At 52.4% G+C, this 15784-nt stretch overlaps 5 protein-coding genes across 5 annotated transcripts; 2 read left to right on the plus strand and 3 right to left on the minus strand.

Annotated features, from left to right (window-relative positions):
• Nucleotides 1-280: 280 nt before the first annotated feature.
• LOC141057164 (histone H2A type 1-like) lies at nucleotides 281-769 on the minus strand. Its single transcript, XM_073553705.1, has one exon. It carries the CDS (start codon nucleotides 723-725, stop codon nucleotides 333-335), a length of 393 nt encoding a protein of 130 aa, XP_073409806.1. The 5' UTR covers nucleotides 726-769; the 3' UTR covers nucleotides 281-332.
• Nucleotides 770-998: 229 nt separating this feature from the next.
• LOC141057165 (histone H2B 1.1-like) lies at nucleotides 999-3719 on the plus strand. Its single transcript, XM_073553706.1, has one exon. It carries the CDS (start codon nucleotides 1043-1045, stop codon nucleotides 1418-1420), a length of 378 nt encoding a protein of 125 aa, XP_073409807.1. The 5' UTR covers nucleotides 999-1042; the 3' UTR covers nucleotides 1421-3719.
• On the plus strand, nucleotides 3362-3673 carry LOC141057008 (histone H4). The gene has a single exon (XM_073553481.1). The coding sequence runs from the start codon at nucleotides 3362-3364 to the stop codon at nucleotides 3671-3673; it is 312 nt and encodes a 103-aa protein (XP_073409582.1).
• Nucleotides 3720-6751: 3032 nt separating the features above from the next.
• LOC141057163 (histone H1.5-like) lies at nucleotides 6752-8873 on the minus strand. Its single transcript, XM_073553704.1, has one exon. The coding sequence runs from the start codon at nucleotides 8814-8816 to the stop codon at nucleotides 8199-8201; it is 618 nt and encodes a 205-aa protein (XP_073409805.1). The 5' UTR covers nucleotides 8817-8873; the 3' UTR covers nucleotides 6752-8198.
• On the minus strand, nucleotides 6805-7215 carry LOC141057010 (histone H3). Its single transcript, XM_073553482.1, has one exon. It carries the CDS (start codon nucleotides 7213-7215, stop codon nucleotides 6805-6807), a length of 411 nt encoding a protein of 136 aa, XP_073409583.1.
• Nucleotides 8874-15784: the final 6911 nt, after the last annotated feature.

The following is a 15784-nucleotide window of genomic DNA, read 5'->3' on the forward strand; positions in this document are numbered from 1 at the left end:
CGCATGTAATCTCCACAGCGGAGTCAGGGGCCCGAGTATCAAGACATTCACTAATGAGGGACATTTCCTGTGACTATTCGAGGACTCCTCTCCCCACACAGGTCTGAGGCTTCATGTGATAACCCAGACATGGGCATCCTCAGTGTTTTGTGTTGAACCCCGGAATCAAGTGTGTATGGGCACCAACCTACAAACTGGTGGCGGCAGCCCGTGGTTTCTAACGTCAGTCCCATGTGAGCACGCAGAGATCAGCGGCGTCAGCTCTTGTGGCGACGGTGTGGGTGGCTCTTAGAAGAGCCTTTGGTGTTGTGGACAGAGATCGGCGGCAGCGCTCACTTGCTCTTGCTCGCCTTGCTGCTCTCGGTCTTCTTGGGCAGCAGCACGGCCTGGATGTTGGGCAGGACGCCCCCCTGGGCAATGGTCACCCCACCCAGCAGCCTGTTGAGCTCCTCATCATTGCGCACCGCCAGCTGCAGGTGACGGGGGATGATGCGGGTCTTCTTGTTGTCCCGGGCAGCATTGCCGGCCAATTCCAGGATCTCAGCAGTCAGATACTCCAGCACAGCGGCCAGATACACCGGAGCGCCGGCGCCGACTCTCTCGGCATAATTGCCCTTGCGGAGAAGCCTGTGCACACGGCCGACTGGGAACTGGAGTCCTGCCCGGGATGAGCGGGTCTTGGCCTTAGCTCGGACCTTCCCTCCTTGTTTGCCGCGTCCAGACATGGTTGATAACAAACAATAAAGAATCTGGGCGAAATGAAGAACTAGCTGCGGCTGCTGTCGCTTTCATAATCGTCTGCCCCGCCCTCCTCTCCTGTCATTGGATGGATCTCAAGTTACCAATGGAAAACAGACTTGTGTAGCTACCAATCAGCTGCAGTGGGCGGAGCGATTGACGGTTCTGTTGGTCACATGACTTTGTCACCCAATAGCACGGCGATCTGACAACAGTGTCATTTGCATGGCGGGCCTATAAATATCGCCGCTCTGGGAGGCTTGGGATCATTATTCTTCTCTCTTTTGAGAACTTTGCTTTCGTTATGGCTGATCCCAAATCTGCGCCAGCGCCCAAGAAGGGCTCCAAGAAAGCCGTCACTAAGACTCAGAAGAAGGACGGCAAGAAACGTAGGAAGAGCAGAAAGGAGAGCTATGCCATCTACGTGTACAAGGTGCTGAAGCAGGTCCACCCCGACACCGGCATCTCCTCCAAGGCCATGGGCATCATGAACTCCTTCGTCAACGACATCTTCGAGCGCATCGCAGGGGAAGCCTCCCGCCTGGCTCACTACAACAAGCGCTCCACCATCACCTCCCGGGAGATTCAGACCGCCGTGCGCCTGCTGTTGCCTGGAGAGTTGGCCAAGCACGCCGTGTCCGAGGGCACCAAGGCCGTCACCAAGTACACCAGCGCCAAGTGATCTGCTCAGTCTGCTGCTCCGCCATCACCCCAAAGGCTCTTCTAAGCCACCACCCCATCTCCATCAGAGCTGTGGCTGCTCCTGTGTCCTTTCCCGTCTCCCCGAGTTGTCTGCTCCACCGCCTGCGTCTCTGCGTCTAGTGACGGGAAGTGACAGGTGAAGGAAGTAGGGATGATGAATGCTACCAAGGAGATTGTGAGAACCGAGGACCTTCTAAATAATAACCTGGTCACTTCTCCATAAGTTGCTCTGTGTTCAGGGATTACTCTTTAACCCCTTGCTCCACAGATCTTGATATTCTGGGGTCTCATTCATTTGGTATAACATGATTCGGTTTAGTTCATGATACACCATGATGACTAATAACACTTTCTAAGCCGGGATGCTTTGAGACTGAATTTTCTACCCCATGCAGCACCAGACAGTGAGCTGACGATTTTCCTCTCTGCACTTAGTTCATGATTCTCGTGTTTTTCCTCAAATAACAGGAGACATTTGTAGTCGGTGCAGTTTTATCTAGAGATTATGCTGGAGTCTTCACTGTAAAGGGAAGCGGTGACGACATTTTAGAAGCAGCGGGAAATTCAAACCCCCTAACCGTCCTGTGTTCAGCCAATCCGCAGAGGGAGGGGAGGAGCTAATGTTCCCAATGGTTGACACGTTTGCAGTTCCCGCTTTTTCTGTTCTTTGTCTCCATATAACGCGCGGTCCCAGGACGGAGCGATGTCGGGGAATCTGCAGGTGTTGAGAGGTCGCTGGTCGCTTACATCCCATACAGGAGTCTGCAGCTGTTCCTGGTTAGAGAATGAATCCGCGTTAGGCAGATGCTGTGATGCCCCGTGTGTCTGACCTGCAGGCGATCACATCTCCCTTTCTCGTCATAATCAGTATTGTGGAGACAATATATTGGCTAGAGATGTATCCTACAAGAGACATTTCAGGGGAGACCAATTCTGCTCTTCCAAGCAGATCCCACCTGCAGCTCCAGGCAGGAGGTCTGTGATGGGAAATGTGCGATCATGTAGAGAAGATTGCCGAGAGCTCAGTGCACAATACATTACACTGTGATGTGAGGATCCTCTAGGTCAGACATGTCATGACATCATCTCCCATCACATCCTCCTCACAGATGTTTTTTAAATAATTACTGCAGGATATGGGGCGATATTGGCGGCTGGGATCAGTCAGGATCACTGCTGAGCTCTGATTTTCAGCCTTTTCTGTCATTATGTTAATAATTGTTTTTCCTAATTAATTGTAGCTGACAGCAGGTCCCTACTCTGCAGCAATGTGAGCTATGATGTGGTGGAAAAAAGAATCATTGCCAGGGGAAGAAGAAAACACAAATATAAGGACAATAGTGTCATAATTGCCCGAAGTAATGATGACTCCTATCATAGCACAAATGTCCCTAATGCGGGAATATAAGACCTGAATAAAGGCAGAGAGGGCTTAGCCCTGGGGTTAATATAAATGTAATATTCTCTATGAAAACCGGAGATCCTGTGATTACTGAGGACTGAGCCTTATATCAGGCAGTGTATCTACCGGTGTGAGATCCCCTGGGCGGCTGCCTGTAATATCTGTGGTTACAGTCTGTTCTGTCCTCCTGACATATACTGGGGCCGTGTCTGCTCCCCTCTATTTGTGCTGCCCATTTATCTATAGGCTGAATCTGGAATAATTCTCATCACAGGGGAAGAAGTGACATTATATTACAAGCTGGAAAGAAAAGGGAAACTGAACAATGAGCGGGAAATTCAAACTCTCCAACAGTTCTGTGCTCAGCCAAACAGCAGAGGAAGGGAGGAGCTCATGTGGATTCTGTAAGCCCCGCCCTGGGGCGCGTCATCTCTGCAGTTCTCTCTCTGGTCCGTCTCTCCTGTATATAAAGGAGGGGTCGTTCGGTTTTAGCATCAGTTACAGCTGACTACTTGGAAGATGTCTGGTCGCGGCAAAGGAGGAAAAGGTCTTGGGAAGGGCGGCGCTAAGCGGCACAGGAAGGTGCTCCGTGATAACATCCAGGGCATCACCAAGCCTGCCATCCGCCGTCTCGCTCGCAGAGGAGGCGTCAAGCGCATCTCCGGCCTCATCTATGAAGAGACTCGCGGGGTCCTGAAAGTCTTCCTGGAGAACGTGATCCGTGACGCCGTCACCTACACCGAGCACGCCAAGAGGAAGACCGTCACCGCTATGGACGTGGTGTACGCGCTCAAGCGCCAGGGCCGCACTCTCTACGGCTTCGGAGGTTAATTGTATTTTCTGTGCTGATAACCCAAAGGCTCTTTTCAGAGCCACCCACATCTTCTACCTGAGAGGCTACGATTTCCTATTCCTGCATTCTGGTGCCTGTAAGTATACTAGTTGTCACAGCCTGGCATGTGTCTTGCACTTTCCTCCTTCCATACTGGAGCTGGCACCGCGGACTTGGGGTGATGTGGTTTATTCTCCTTGATCTATAATATACAGCTGCCAGGTTCTGGGGGCATACAGTATATCCGCACTGTGCAGCACAGACATCTCTGCACCACAGTACATACCTCGCTGTGATGTGGTCACTACAGAGCAGAAATCCAAGTTCTGCCGTGAGATGAACGTGATTCTGCTACAGGTCTTCCTGATCAGATCAGTGTGTGTGTCAGGAGGCAGCGAATACTCCCGGGGATTGTCGCTGGATAGATGCGCCTCCCCCAAAGGCTCCTATCAGAGCCGCACACATGTGTTCTACAATTCCTGATATTTGATGACTGCGGTGATGGAGTCTGGTCAGATCCTATTTCTCAGGATTGGTGTAAATCCAGTGAGGAGCGGTCACATCCTGTACCGGTAACTGCTCCCCCTTGTTAGTGGCGGCTCCCCGGTATGTCCAGCGCCTGCATCTCATCACTACCACCCTCCTCATTTACCATCTACATGTGGCCACTGATTGTGACCTCCTGACTGCTCCTAATAACATGGACTGGAGCTACAGCCGGCAGCGGTCTCCTGTGCTCGGGCTGATGGATGAAGCCGCTCCCTCCCCGCAGCCGGACATTAGCGGCTCGTTCCCCTCATGACGGGGAGGTTTCTGGTGTCTTATCCTATTTATCAGTAGTCGGAGCCAGAAGAGAGAACAGAGTCCGCACCCCGAATGTACAGCGCCGTCATCCGAGCCTGGCGGACCATAGCGAGGACTGGAGATGAGGCGGCTCCGGAGCCTGTGTATTTCTGAGTGCGGAGAGCGCCATCCCTCCAGAGGAGAAAAAGTCTCGCATACAAGATAACTGCATAAATGTGGTTGGTGAGATAATGAGCAGCGGCCACCGTTCTGGGGATTGAGGGGTTAATACAATCTCACTTTACCACATGATCTGCAGGTATAATGGCCGCTTACTCCTGACAGTGATTGGGAAATGATGTCTCTTCCACAAGCAGAGAACAGTCACTGAAGGGTTAATGATCGAGGGCCGAGAGCACGACTGAGCGGGAGATTCAAACCATCAAACGGTTATAAAGCTCCGCCCACAGGAACCGACCAATCGATAGACGTGCTTCCTCCTCCGTTTAACTCCTTATTGCCCTTCTACCTGCTGCTCCTCATGTACACGTGTTCTCCCGGCAGCGCTCAGCACATCGGGCTCCTCCTGGTAGAACATGTGCGGATTGTATCATCCGATCTGTGCTAGATGCGGCCTCCTGTGATCAGTGCGGACCCCACACGGAGACGCCCAGATATAACGTTACCGGGTCTCCGTGTGGGGTCCGCTCCGATCACTGCTGGAAGTGGAGTTGAGACTGATCAGCCCTGGAGCTGCAGGCAATGTATACACACCCCGTACGGTGCTGCACATCCTCCATACCACCTACTGGGTGGTATACAGCACTACAAAGCCTACGTGTGCTGTATACTCCCCATCTAGTGCTGCAGACACAAATCCGAGAGCATCTGTTCTATATAAGCCTGAATCATGGAATGTTCCAGCTCAGTGCAAGATTCATTAAATCCTCCCAGACGGATGTCTGTCCAGCCTCTGTTTGAAGACTTCCATTGAAGGAGAACTCAACACCTCCAGTGGCAGCCTGTTCCACTTATTGATCATCCTCACTGTCAAAAAGTTCTCTTTAATATCTAATCCGTGTCTCCTCCCATTCAGAATCATCTACAGAATACCCCCATATAGTGCTGTAAACCCCAAATAGCTATTGTATGTATAGGCTCACATAGTGCTGGATACCCTCCATATAGTGACATGAGCATAAGGTAGTGCTGATACCTACATATTGCTGAATACTCTGCACAAAGTGCTGTGGGCCCTCCATATTGTTCTATATAACATCATATGTGGCTGTATACCCCCATATAGTGCTGTAAGCTGCCAAATACTGTTGTATACGGACACATTGTGCAGTATACCCTTCAAGTAGTATTATATATCTCCATATAGTGCTGATAATCCAACATATAGTATTTTATAGTTGAATATCCTGTATCCATACAGTGCTGTATACTCCCCATATATTCGTGCACACCCTCATGTATTATGGATTCACGGCAAGGCCTGCCCTGCTACCAAGTCATATGCACCCCAATAACTCCAATCCCCCCTTGGAATAAAATATAGAGGGCCTTTTAAAAAATGTCTCATTAAAAAAAGAACCAGATCTCCTAGACTTGTAATGCCCATACACTAAGTGTGTTGGCTGGCAAACATGTTGCCCTGTGGGTTACACCTCAACCTTTTCCATAACCAGTATTTTACGCCCAGCAAAACCACCCACCCTTGTTCGTGTGAGGACTCCTGGAGTGGACCCTCTGGGCCATGATTCCAACCCACCCTGGGCGAGCTGACCTGGTAAGGACCACCCAGGGATACAGGAAGCATCAGAACGCCCTGGGAAATAAAGTACCATGACTGCTGGAACCAGGTGGCAGGCTCGAAGGAGGCACAAGAGACAGTGTTTAGCAGGATGAAGTGGTGGATGATATAGTAACTGACCCAAGCTAGCAGGAGGACATGCAAAGTGAGGACAGCAGCATAGGGGGAGGGAGGCATAGCGCCCCAACAGCCAGGAAGAAGCAGTGTGGTTGCCGCAGACAGAAGGCCGGCGACTATTAACAGTAACACCAACATGATGGAAGTTGCCTGTCCATCTGTTAGGCCTTCTCAAGTCTAGTTGTTTTTTAATACTCTGCCCATAACCCCAAAAAAGGTCATTTGCACCACCTGCCATGCCAGCATCAGCAGGGGTAGCAAAACTACCAGCCTCACCACCACGAGCATGATCAGGACCATGGTTGGTAGCAAAGCCGGCAGTATTAAAGGTCAGGAATTCGCTCTTCTTGAGGGAGGATTGGGTGGCTCTGAAAAGAGCCTTTGTGTTGCAGTCAGGTGGGCAGGACAGATCTAAGCTCTCTCCCCACGGATCCGGCGGGCCAGCTGGATATCTTTGGGCATGATGGTGACCCTCTTAGCGTGGATCGCGCACAAATTTGTGTCCTCAAACAGCCCCACCAGATAAGCCTCGCTGGCCTCCTGCAGGGCCATGACAGCGGAGCTCTGGAAGCGGAGATCAGTCTTGAAGTCCTGGGCGATTTCTCTCACCAGGCGCTGGAAGGGAAGCTTACGGATCAGCAGCTCGGTGGACTTCTGGTAGCGGCGGATCTCACGGAGAGCAACTGTCCCTGGCCGGTATCTGTGCGGCTTCTTCACTCCGCCAGTGGCGGGAGCGCTTTTCCTGGCGGCTTTAGTGGCCAGCTGCTTGCGGGGCGCTTTCCCTCCGGTGGATTTCCGAGCGGTCTGCTTAGTTCTGGCCATAGCTCTGTATAGAAGAGAACAGAAGTGATGAGAGGAGCAGAGTGAGCGGCTATTTATACTCCTCTGCCCCTATTCACGCTTCATGAGGACACGTCCCCTGCATTCCATTGGTTATTTTGTAGAATGTGAGCAGCGAATAGCGTTTGATGTCCGCGACCAATCACTGTACAGAGAAGGCTCAACCTGACTCACAGTTCAGCTATCACCCACTGCTCTGATACACAGGGTCACATCCAATCTCCAGGCGGCTTCTACAGCGGAAGCTCCGATTCTATATTCCCAGTACCCAGAGCGGTACAGCAGCTCCTCTATAATCAGTCACTGACGCTCCAACTCTCACATCGGAGTTATAACCTCACACCACTCTTACTAAGATGTGGGTTACAGGTGGTGATAATTAGGATGATGGAAGTAACGTGATTTCTGCTGCACATCGGCCCCTTCCCTCCATTACACAGAACTGTCACCTGAAGGCACCGATCATACAGCTCTGCGGGGAGGAGGTGGAGGCACTGATCATACAGCTCTGCGGGGAGGAGGTGGAGGCACTGATCATACAGCTCTGCGGGGACAGGGTGGTGGCACTGATCATACAGCTCTGCGGGGAGGAGGTGGAGGCACTGATCATACAGCTCTGCGGGGAGGAGGTGGAGGCACTGATCATACAGCTCTGCGGGGACAGGGTGGTGGCACTGATCATACAGCTCTACGAGGACAGGGTGGTGGCTCAGATCATACAGCTCTGCGGGGACAGGGTGGTGGCACTGATCATACAGCTCTGCGGGGACAGGGTGGTGGCACCGATCATACAGCTCTGCGGGGACAGGGTGGTGGCACTGATCATACAGCTCTACGAGGACAGGGTGGTGGCACCGATCATACAGCTCTGCGGGGACAGGGTGGTGGCACCGATCATACAGCTCTGCGGGGACAGGGTGGTGGCTCTGAAAAGAGCCTTTGTGTAAAAGAACTGGGTCCGCAACTTATTTCTTGGCCGCGGGCTTCTTGGCTTTCTTAGCCGGACTCTTGGCAGCTTTAGGTTTGGCCGCCTTTTTAGCCGGACTCTTCGTCGCCTTCTTAGGCTTGGGAGCGGCTTTCGACTTCTTGGGGCTCTTGGCCGCTTTCTTGGCAGCTGCGGGCTTCTTGGCCTTTTTCGGGCTCTTCTTGGCCGTGGTCAGAGCCTTCTTGGGCTTCTTCGGAGATTTGGCGGCTTTCTTAGCAGCAACGGGTTTCTTGGGCTTGGCTGCTGACTTCTTGGCCACTTTAGTCTCCTGCTTCTTGTTGAGTTTGAAGGACCCGGAGGCGCCGCTGCCCTTCACCTGGAGGAGGGTGCCCTTGGTGACCAGAGACCTGACGGCCAGCTTCAGGCGGCTGTTGTTCTTCTCTACATCGTACCCTCCGGCAGACAGCGCCTTCTTCAGGGCGGCCAGAGACACCCCACTGCGCTCCTTAGAGGCTGACACGGCTTTCACGATCAGCTCGGAGACGCCAGGACCGGAGGATTTCTTGCTGCTCTTGGCGGCGGATTTCTTTGGCTGCTTCTTGGACTTGGCAGCCGGTTCTGCGGGAGGGGGAGCGGCGGCTGGCGCGGTCTCTGCCATCCTGTGCTACGGAGCCAAAACACAAAAATCTCCCGATAGGAAAACACTAAGGCCGGAGCTGGAGGAGTCTGTTATATGTACAGGCTTACTGTGCACTGATTGGCTGCTGAGCTACACCGTCCTGAGCATCTATTGGCTGACACTGCATACATGCCCCGCCTCTTCCCAGCTGAGAACGAGTGAAGCTCCGCTCTCCCCTTGTGCTTCCCTGCCCGGAATAAAAGCCCTTTACCGGCTGACACCGGACAGCAGAGCGCGCTTCCTCCGCCGCTTCTTCTTCGCCATCTTCTCCACCGACCGTCTGTAGCTGTCACTAGCAGAGACGCCGGGGAAGAGCGGAGAGGAGGTCCCGGGATCATCGCCGTCGTCCTCCAGATCTGCACATCGCTGTGTATCCGGGAAGATACATCTGCTGGGGGAACTCGTTCCTCCTGTTCCCGGCTCCTGTCACCATCACAGGGATCTTTACTACAATGTCTATCGTACAGGACGCTGATTGTACGATGTGGGGACGACCTGGAGCTGCTGAGAGCCCAGAAGGGTAACACAGGCGATGGCTCCGCTGACTGCCGCCTCCCTGACCTGTGACCTCCCTGTACCCCGTATGTGCGGAGTATTGGGGGTGACAGATGCTCCACATCAGGAGATGATCCACATCGGCGGCTGATTGCAATGACCTGCTAAAATCTGGTCTCACCCATTGTGGAGCTGTGACCGCTGAGGCCTGTAATGGTGGAAGAGAACTGATAAGGGGCAGCTTCATAATGCGACTCACTCCCCAACCAGACGCATCTCCGGGGAGAAAACTGTGAGATATTCCTGGATTTATGTGACCCAACTATTGTGCAAAAGGGGAATATTGGGAGAAAAGAGGAGACACAAAATGCAATTTCTACACACAGAGCACAGCTGTATAGGGATGAGGTGGTGGCACTGATCATAAAGCTCTGCAGGGATGATGTGGTGGCACTGATGATACAGGTGTGCAGGGACGAGGTGGTGGCACTGATCATACAGCTCTGCAGGGATGAGGTTGTGGCACTGATCATACAGCTCTGCAGGGATGAGGTTGTGGCACTGATCATACAGCTCTGCGGCGACAAGGTGGTGGTACTGATCATACAGCTCTGCAGGGAATGTGTGGTGGCACTGATCATAAAGTTCTGCAGTGACGAGTTGGTAGCACTAATCATACTGCTTTTCAGGGAGGAGGTGGTGGCACTGATCATACAGCTCTGAAGGGAATGTGTGGTGGCACTGATCATAAAGTTCTGCAGTGACGAGTTGGTAGCACTAATCATACTGCTTTTCAGGGAGGAGGTGGTGGCACTGATCATACAGCTCTGCAGGAATGAGGAGGTGGCACTGATCATACAGCTCTGCGGGGACAAGGTGGTGACACTGATAATACACCTCTGCGGCGACAAGGTGGTGGCACTGATCATACAGCTCTGCGGGGACAAGGTGTTGGTACTGATCATACAGCTCTGCAAGGACCAGGTGGTGGCACTTATCATACAGCTCTGCAGAGAGGAGGTGGTGGCACTGATCATACACCTCTGCGGCGACAAGGTGTTGGTACTGATCATACAGCTCTGCAAGGACCAGGTGGTGGCACTTATCATACAGCTCTGCAGAGAGGAGGTGGTGGCACTGATCATGCAGCTCTGCTCGGACAATGTGGTGGCACTTATGTTACAGCTTTGCGGGGACAAGGTGGTGGCAGTGATAATACAGCTCTACAAGGATGAGGTGGTGGTACTAATCATACAGCTCTGCAGGGAGGAGGTGGTGGCACTGATCATACAGCTCTACGGGGACAAGATGGTGGCACTGATCATAAAGCTCTGAGGGGATGACGTGGTGGCACTGATCAAATAGCTCTGCAGGGATTCGGTGGTGGCACTGATCGTACAGCTCTGCAAGGAGTTGGCGGTGGCACTGATCATACAACTTTGCGGCGACAAGGTGGTGGCACTGATCATACAGGTCTGCAGGTAAAAGGTGGTGGCACTGAACATACAGCTCAGCGCGGACAAGATGGTAGCACTGATCAGACAGCTCTACATGGAGGAGGTTGTGGCACTGAACATACTGGTTTGCAGGGATGAGGTAGTGGCACTGATCATACAGCTGTGCCTGGATGAGGTGGTTGCACTGATCATACAGCTCTGCAGGGAAAAGTTGGTGACACTGATCATACACCTCTGCAGCAACAAGGTGGTGGTACTGATCATACAGCTCTGCGGGGACAAGATGGTGGCACTGATCATAAAGCTCTGCAGGGATGATGTGGTGGCACTGATCATACAGGTCTGCAGGGATGAGGTGGTAGCACTCATCATACATCTCTGCAGGGACGAGGTGGTGGCACTGGTCAAATAGCTCTGCAGGGATTAGGTGGTGGCACTGATCTTACAGCTCTGCAAGGAGTAGGCAGTGGCACTGATCATACAGCTCTGCGGGGACTAGGTGGTGGTACTGATCATACAGCTCTGTGCTGACCAACTGATGGCACTGATCATACAGCTTTGCGGTGACAATGTGGTGGCACTGATTATACAGTTCTGCGGCGACAACGTGGTAGTACTGATCATACAGCTCTGCATGGAAAGGTGGTGGCACTGCACAAGCAGCTCTGCAGGGAAACGGTGGTGGCACTGAACATACAGCTCAGCGCGGACAAGGTGGTGGCACTGATCAGACAGCTCTACAGGGAGGAGGTGTTGGCACTGTACATACTTGCTTGCAGGGATGAGGTAGTGGCACTGATCATACACCTCTGCAGGGATGAGGTGATGGCACTGAAGATACAGCTCTGCAGGGATGAGGTGGTTGCACTGATCATAAGGCTCTGCAGGTACAAGGTTGTGTCACTGATCTTAAAGCTCTGCAGGGATGAGGTGGTGGCACTGATCATACAGTTCTGCGGGGATCAGGTGGTGGCACTGATCATACAGCTCTGTGTGGATAAGATGGTGGCAATGATAATACAGCTCTGCAGGGAGGAGTTGGTGGCACTGATCATACAGCTCTGCAAGGATGAGGTGTTGGAACTGATCATACAGCTTTGCGGGGACAATGTGGTTGCACTGATTATAAATCTCTTTAGGGATAAGTTGGAGGCACTGATCATGCGGTTCTGCAAGGATGAGGTTGTGGCACTGATCATACAGCTGTGCGGGGACAAGGTGGTGGTACTGATCATACAGCTCTGCAGGGAGGAGGTGGTGGCGCTGAACATACAGCTCTGCAGGGAAAAGGTGGTGGCACTGAACATACAGCTCAGCTTGGACAAGGTGGTGGTACTGATCAGACAGCTCTACAGGGAGGAGGTGGTTGCACTGATCATACACCTCTGTGGGGAGGAGGCGGTGGCACTGATCATAAGGCTCTGTAGGGACAAGGTTGTGTCACTGATCTTACAGCTCTGCAGGGATGAGGTGGTGCACTGATCATACAGTTCTGCGGGGAGGAGGTAGTGGCACTGATCACACAGATCTGCAGGGAGGAGTTGGTGGCACTGATCATAAAGCTCTGCAGGGAAAAGTTGGTGGCACTAATCATACAGCTCTGTAGGGACGAGGTGTTGGCACTTATCATACAGCCGTGCACAGACAAGGTGGTTGCACTGATCATACATCGTTACGGGGACAATGTGGTTGCACTGATTATACATCTCTTTAGGGATAAGTTGGAGGCACTGATCATCCATTTCTGCAGGGATGAGGTTGTGGCACTGATCATACAGCTCTGCAGGGATGAGGCAGTGGCAGTAATCATACAGCTCTGCAGGGGCGAGGTGGTGGCACTGATCATACTTCTTTGTGGTGACTAGGTGGTGGTACAGATCATACAGGTCTGCAGGGATGTGTTGGCAGTACTGGTCATACTGCTCTGCAGGGAATAGATGGTGGCACTGATCATACAGTTCTGATGATATTGGAGACTGCGGACAGACAGTCACTGGCGTTCTGTATTACAGAGGGGTAAGGTCAGGGGAAGACGTATACAGTTGTGTGTCATCAGCATAAAGATGGTACCGAAAGCCAAATTTGCTGATGGTCTGTCCAATTGGGGCTGTATAGAGAGAGAAGAGATGGGGGCCAAGGACTGAGCCCTGAGGTACCCAGACAGCAAGAGGAAGAGGAAATGAAGTGGAGCCAGAGAACAAAACACTGAAGAACTCTGCAGGGACGAGGTGGTGGCACCGATCATACAGGTCAGCAGGGACGAGGTGGTGGCACTCATTATAGAACTCTGCAGGGATGAAGTGGTGGCACTGATCATACAGCTCTGCGGGGGAGGAGGAGGTGGCACTGATCATACAGGCCAAAAATGGGGGACGGGGTATAGCATGCAGATGGAGAGCACATTGATGCTGGAAAGAGCCTTTGTGTTGCAGTCAGGTGAGCAGGACAGATCTAAGCTCTCTCCCCACGGATCCAGCGGGCTAGCTGGATATCTTTGGGCATGATGGTGACCCTCTTAGCGTGGATCGCGCACAGATTTGTGTCCTCAAACAGCCAAGATGGTGGACTGATCATACAGCTCTGTAGTGACGAGGTGGTGGCACTGATCATGCAGTTCTGCAGGGATGAGGTTGTGGCACTGATCATACAGCTCGGCAGGGATGAGGTAGTGGCACAGATCATACAGCTCTGCAGGGAGGAGAGGAGGTAGTGGCACAGATCATACAGCCCTGCAGGGATGAGGTGGTGGCACTGATCATACACCTCTGCGGCGACAAGGTGGTGGCACGGATCCTACAGCTCTGCGAGGACCAGGTGGTGGCACTGATCGTAAAGCTCTGCAGAGGTGGTGGTGGCACTGATTAGACAGCTTTGCAGGGAGTAGGTGGTGGCACTGATCATACAGCTCTGCGGGGACAAAGTGGTGGCACTTATGTTACAGCTTTGCGGGGAAAAGGTTGTGGCACTGATCATACAGCTCTGCAGGGAGGAGTTGGTGGCACTGATCATACAGCTCTGTGCTGACCAACTGGTGGCACTGATCATGCAACTTTGCGGTGACAAGGTGATGGCACTGATTATACAGTTCTGCGGTGACAAGGTGCTGGCACTGTTCATACAGGTCTGAAGGGAAAAGGAGGTGACACTGAACATACAGCTCAGCGCGGACAAGGTGGTGGCACTGATCAGACAGCTCTACAGGGAGGAGGTGGTGGCACTGATCATACAGCTCTGTGCTGACCAACTGGTGGCACTGATCATGCAACTTTGCGGTGACAAGGTGATGGCACTGATTATACAGTTCTGCGGTGACAAGGTGGTGGCACTGATCAAACAGCTCTGCAGGGATTAGGTGGTGGCACTGATCATACAGCTCTGTGCTGACCAACTGGTGGCACTGATCATGCAACTTTGCGGTGACAAGGTGATGGCACTGATTATACAGTTCTGCGGTGACAAGGTGGTGGCACTGATCATACAGGTCTGCAGGGAAAAGGTGGTGGCACTGAACATACAGCTCAGCACGGACAAGGTGGTGGCACTGATCAGACAGCTCTACAGGGAGGAGGTTTTGGCACTGAACATCCTGGTTTGCAGGGATAAGGTAGTGGCTCTGATCATACAGCTCTGCAGGTATGAGGTGGTGGCACTGAAGATTCAGCTCTGCAGGGATGAGGTGGTTGCAATGATCATACAGCTCTGTGGGGACAAGGTTGTGTCACTGATCTTACAGATCGGCAGGGAGTATGTGGTGGCATTGATCATTCAGCTCTGTGTGGATAAGATGGTGGCACTGATAATGCAGCTCTGCAGGGAAGAGGTGGTGACACTGATCATACAGCTCTGCAAGGACGAGGTGTTGGCACTGATCATACAGCTTTGCGGGGACAATGTGGTTGCACTGATTATACATCTCTTTAGGGATAAGTTGGAGGCACTGATCATGCAGTTATGCAGGGATGAGGTTGTGGCACTGATCATACAGCTCTGAAGGGATGAGGTAGTGGCACAGATCACACAGCTCTGCAGGGATGAGGATGTGGCACTGATCATACAGCTCTGCGGGGACAAGGTGGTGACACTGATAATATACCTCTGCGGCGACAAGGTGGTGGTACTGATCATACAGCTCTGCAGAGAGGAGGTGGTGGCACTGATCATACAGCTCTGAAGGGAATAGGTGGTGGCACTGATCATAAAGTTCTGCAGTGACGAGTTGGTGGCACTAATCATACTGCTTTGCAGGGAGGAGGTGGTGGCACTGATCATACAGCTTTGCGTGGACAAGGTGGTGGCACTGATCATATAGCTCTGAGGGGATGACGTGGTGGACTGATCAAATAGCTCTGCAGGGATTAGGTGGTGGCAATGATCATACAGCTCTGCAAGGAGTAGGCGGTGGCACTGATCTTACAGCTCTGTGCTGACCAACTGGTGGCACTGATCATACAACTTTGTGGTGACAAGGTGGTGGCACTGATTATACAGTTCTGCGGCTACAAGGTGGTGGCACTGATCATACAGCTCTGCAGTGACGAGGTTGTGGCAATGATCATGCAGTTCTGCAGGGATGATTCAGTAGCACAGATCATACAGCCCTGCAGGGATGAAAGGGTGGCACTGATCATAGAGCTCTGCAGGGAAAAGTTGGTGACACTGATCATACACCTTTGTGGCGACAAGGTGATGGTACTGATCATACAGCTCTGCAAGGACCAGGTGGTGGCACTGATCATAAAGCTCTGCAGGGATGAGGTGGTGGCACTGATCATACAGCTCTGCAGAGAGGAGGTGGCGGCACTGATCATACACCTCTGCAGCAACAAGGTGGTGGTACTGATCATACAGCTCTGCGGGGACAAGATGGTGGCACTGATCATAAAGCTCTGCAGGGATGATGTGGTGGCACTGATCATACAGGTCTGCAGGGATGAGATAGTGGCTCAGATCATACAGCTCTACAGGGACGAGGAGGTGGCACTGATCATACACCTC

The sequence above is a fragment of the Dendrobates tinctorius genome, unplaced genomic scaffold, assembly GCF_039654945.1.
Source record: "Dendrobates tinctorius isolate UK_male_01 unplaced genomic scaffold, ASM3965494v1 ptg000202l, whole genome shotgun sequence".
NCBI classification, from domain to species: Eukaryota; Metazoa; Chordata; class Amphibia; order Anura; family Dendrobatidae; genus Dendrobates; species Dendrobates tinctorius.

Excerpts from the sequence above, each read along its gene's own strand:
- LOC141057008 (XM_073553481.1), top strand. The coding sequence starts at position 3,362 with ATGTCTGGTCGCGGCAAAGGAGGAAAAGGTCTTGGGAAGGGCGGCGCT.
- LOC141057165 (XM_073553706.1), top strand. The coding sequence starts at position 1,043 with ATGGCTGATCCCAAATCTGCGCCAGCGCCCAAGAAGGGCTCCAAGAAA.
- LOC141057010 (XM_073553482.1), bottom strand. The coding sequence starts at position 7,215 with ATGGCCAGAACTAAGCAGACCGCTCGGAAATCCACCGGAGGGAAAGCG.
- LOC141057163 (XM_073553704.1), bottom strand. The coding sequence starts at position 8,816 with ATGGCAGAGACCGCGCCAGCCGCCGCTCCCCCTCCCGCAGAACCGGCT.
- LOC141057164 (XM_073553705.1), bottom strand. The coding sequence starts at position 725 with ATGTCTGGACGCGGCAAACAAGGAGGGAAGGTCCGAGCTAAGGCCAAG.